Source organism: Echinops telfairi, unplaced genomic scaffold, assembly GCF_000313985.2.
Source record: "Echinops telfairi isolate 266 unplaced genomic scaffold, ASM31398v2 ScPeMD7_7469;HRSCAF=8507_0, whole genome shotgun sequence".
In the NCBI taxonomy this organism is placed as follows: Eukaryota; Metazoa; Chordata; class Mammalia; order Afrosoricida; family Tenrecidae; genus Echinops; species Echinops telfairi.
In genome coordinates, this window is record NW_022111372.1 from 41,140,972 (window position 1) to 41,142,416 (window position 1,445).

General features: G+C 51.3%; 1 protein-coding gene across 1 annotated transcript in view; it reads right to left on the bottom strand.

Moving 5' to 3' along the window:
• Positions 1-1,445, bottom strand: part of OBSCN (obscurin, cytoskeletal calmodulin and titin-interacting RhoGEF) — a 210,806-nt gene that overhangs the window by 114,403 nt on the left and 94,958 nt on the right. Inside the window, exon 17 of the mRNA XM_045284554.1 lies at positions 3-278. Coding sequence (XP_045140489.1) covers positions 3-278 — 276 coding nt within the window. The remainder of the gene's footprint in view (positions 1-2; positions 279-1,445) is intronic.

Here is a 1,445-nt window from a genome sequence, read left to right on the forward strand (position 1 = left end):
ACCTGTGACGTCCAGGTGGAAGGACACCTTCTGGCCCCCGGCCTCACAGCTGTACTCCCCGGCGTTGGCCTGGCCCGCCTGCTGCACCACCAGCTGCCGCCGACAGCCCTTGGCCTCCACGCGCACCTTGGAGCTGGCACTCAGCTTCTTCCCGTCCTTGTACCAGGCCACCTCCGTCTGCGCCTGGGCCACCTCGCAGCTCAGCGTGGCGCTGCCCCCCGCCTCGGCCCGCACCTCGCTCTTGGCCTGCTGCTCCTTGGCAAACACCACTGCGGGCTCTAGGGGCAGAGAGAGGCAGACTCGGTCAGAGACGTGGAGCTGGTCCAACCCACTGCATGGACACGAAAGCATCAAGGCCAATACATTTCCCCTTGAGCTCTGTGTGCCGCGCAGGCGGTTACACTGGAATGCACAGGCACAAGGGCCCGTCACAGAGCCGCAACTGGGGCAGGTCCTGACTAAAGAGCGACCTCCCAGGCTGGGGGAAAGTGTAAGGCATTCCAGCAACATCATGCCTCGCTAGTTCATTGTTTCTCCCAGGTGACCGTCAGCATGGGTCAGGGCCATCTTGTTCACTGGGGAACCGAGTATATGGTCCCTGCTGTGTGCTACAGCCACCCATCCCGCCGGTTTCTCAAAGTGTAGCTTACAGGTAGCACAGTGCACTAGTTGCAGCTCAACAGCGCAATACACGTTACATGTGCGTGACTCATGTAACCAGTACACATACCAAAGTCGGGCCCCTCCTGGGCCCCCAGTCACTCTGAACTCCCTCCAAAGGCAAATGACACTCTGAACTGATCACCATATGAGACGTTTGCCTGTTCTTAATGCACTGAGTCGGCCATCAACACGATGCCAATTAAAAACAACAACAGATTCTTGAACCACATCTTGAACAGAGCGGTACACGATATCCTCTCTGTTTGTTTCACTCAAAATGTGTCTTTGTTGATGCATCCAACAGCAACTCGATCTTTTCTGTTCCTACATCGGAGTGCATGATAGGAAGAGAACACTATTTGTTCTTCCTCTTATTCTTAATGTTCATTTAGGTTGTTTCAAATTTGATGCTACTGAGTCCAGCTGCTATGAACACCGGTGAACGCATCACTAGTGGGTGCATGCAAATACGAGGGCTGATGGTAGGCCTGTGTTAATATTTAATATATAGTACCAAACACTTCTCCAAAATTGTTACAACAACTTCCATTCCCATCAGCAGTATGTGAGAGAGTTCTAGTTGCCCCACTTCTTTACCAGCACTTGATCTTACCAAGTTTTTTAAGTACCATATATATTTGAGTACAAGCCAACCCAAATAGCAGCTGAAGTACCTAATTTTACCCAAAAAACTGCATTAAAACTGTGCTGAAAAACTCAGCTTAACACCTTCCCGACACAATCACTGAAGACAAATGTGTGCATAAGCAAATGTGGTGAAG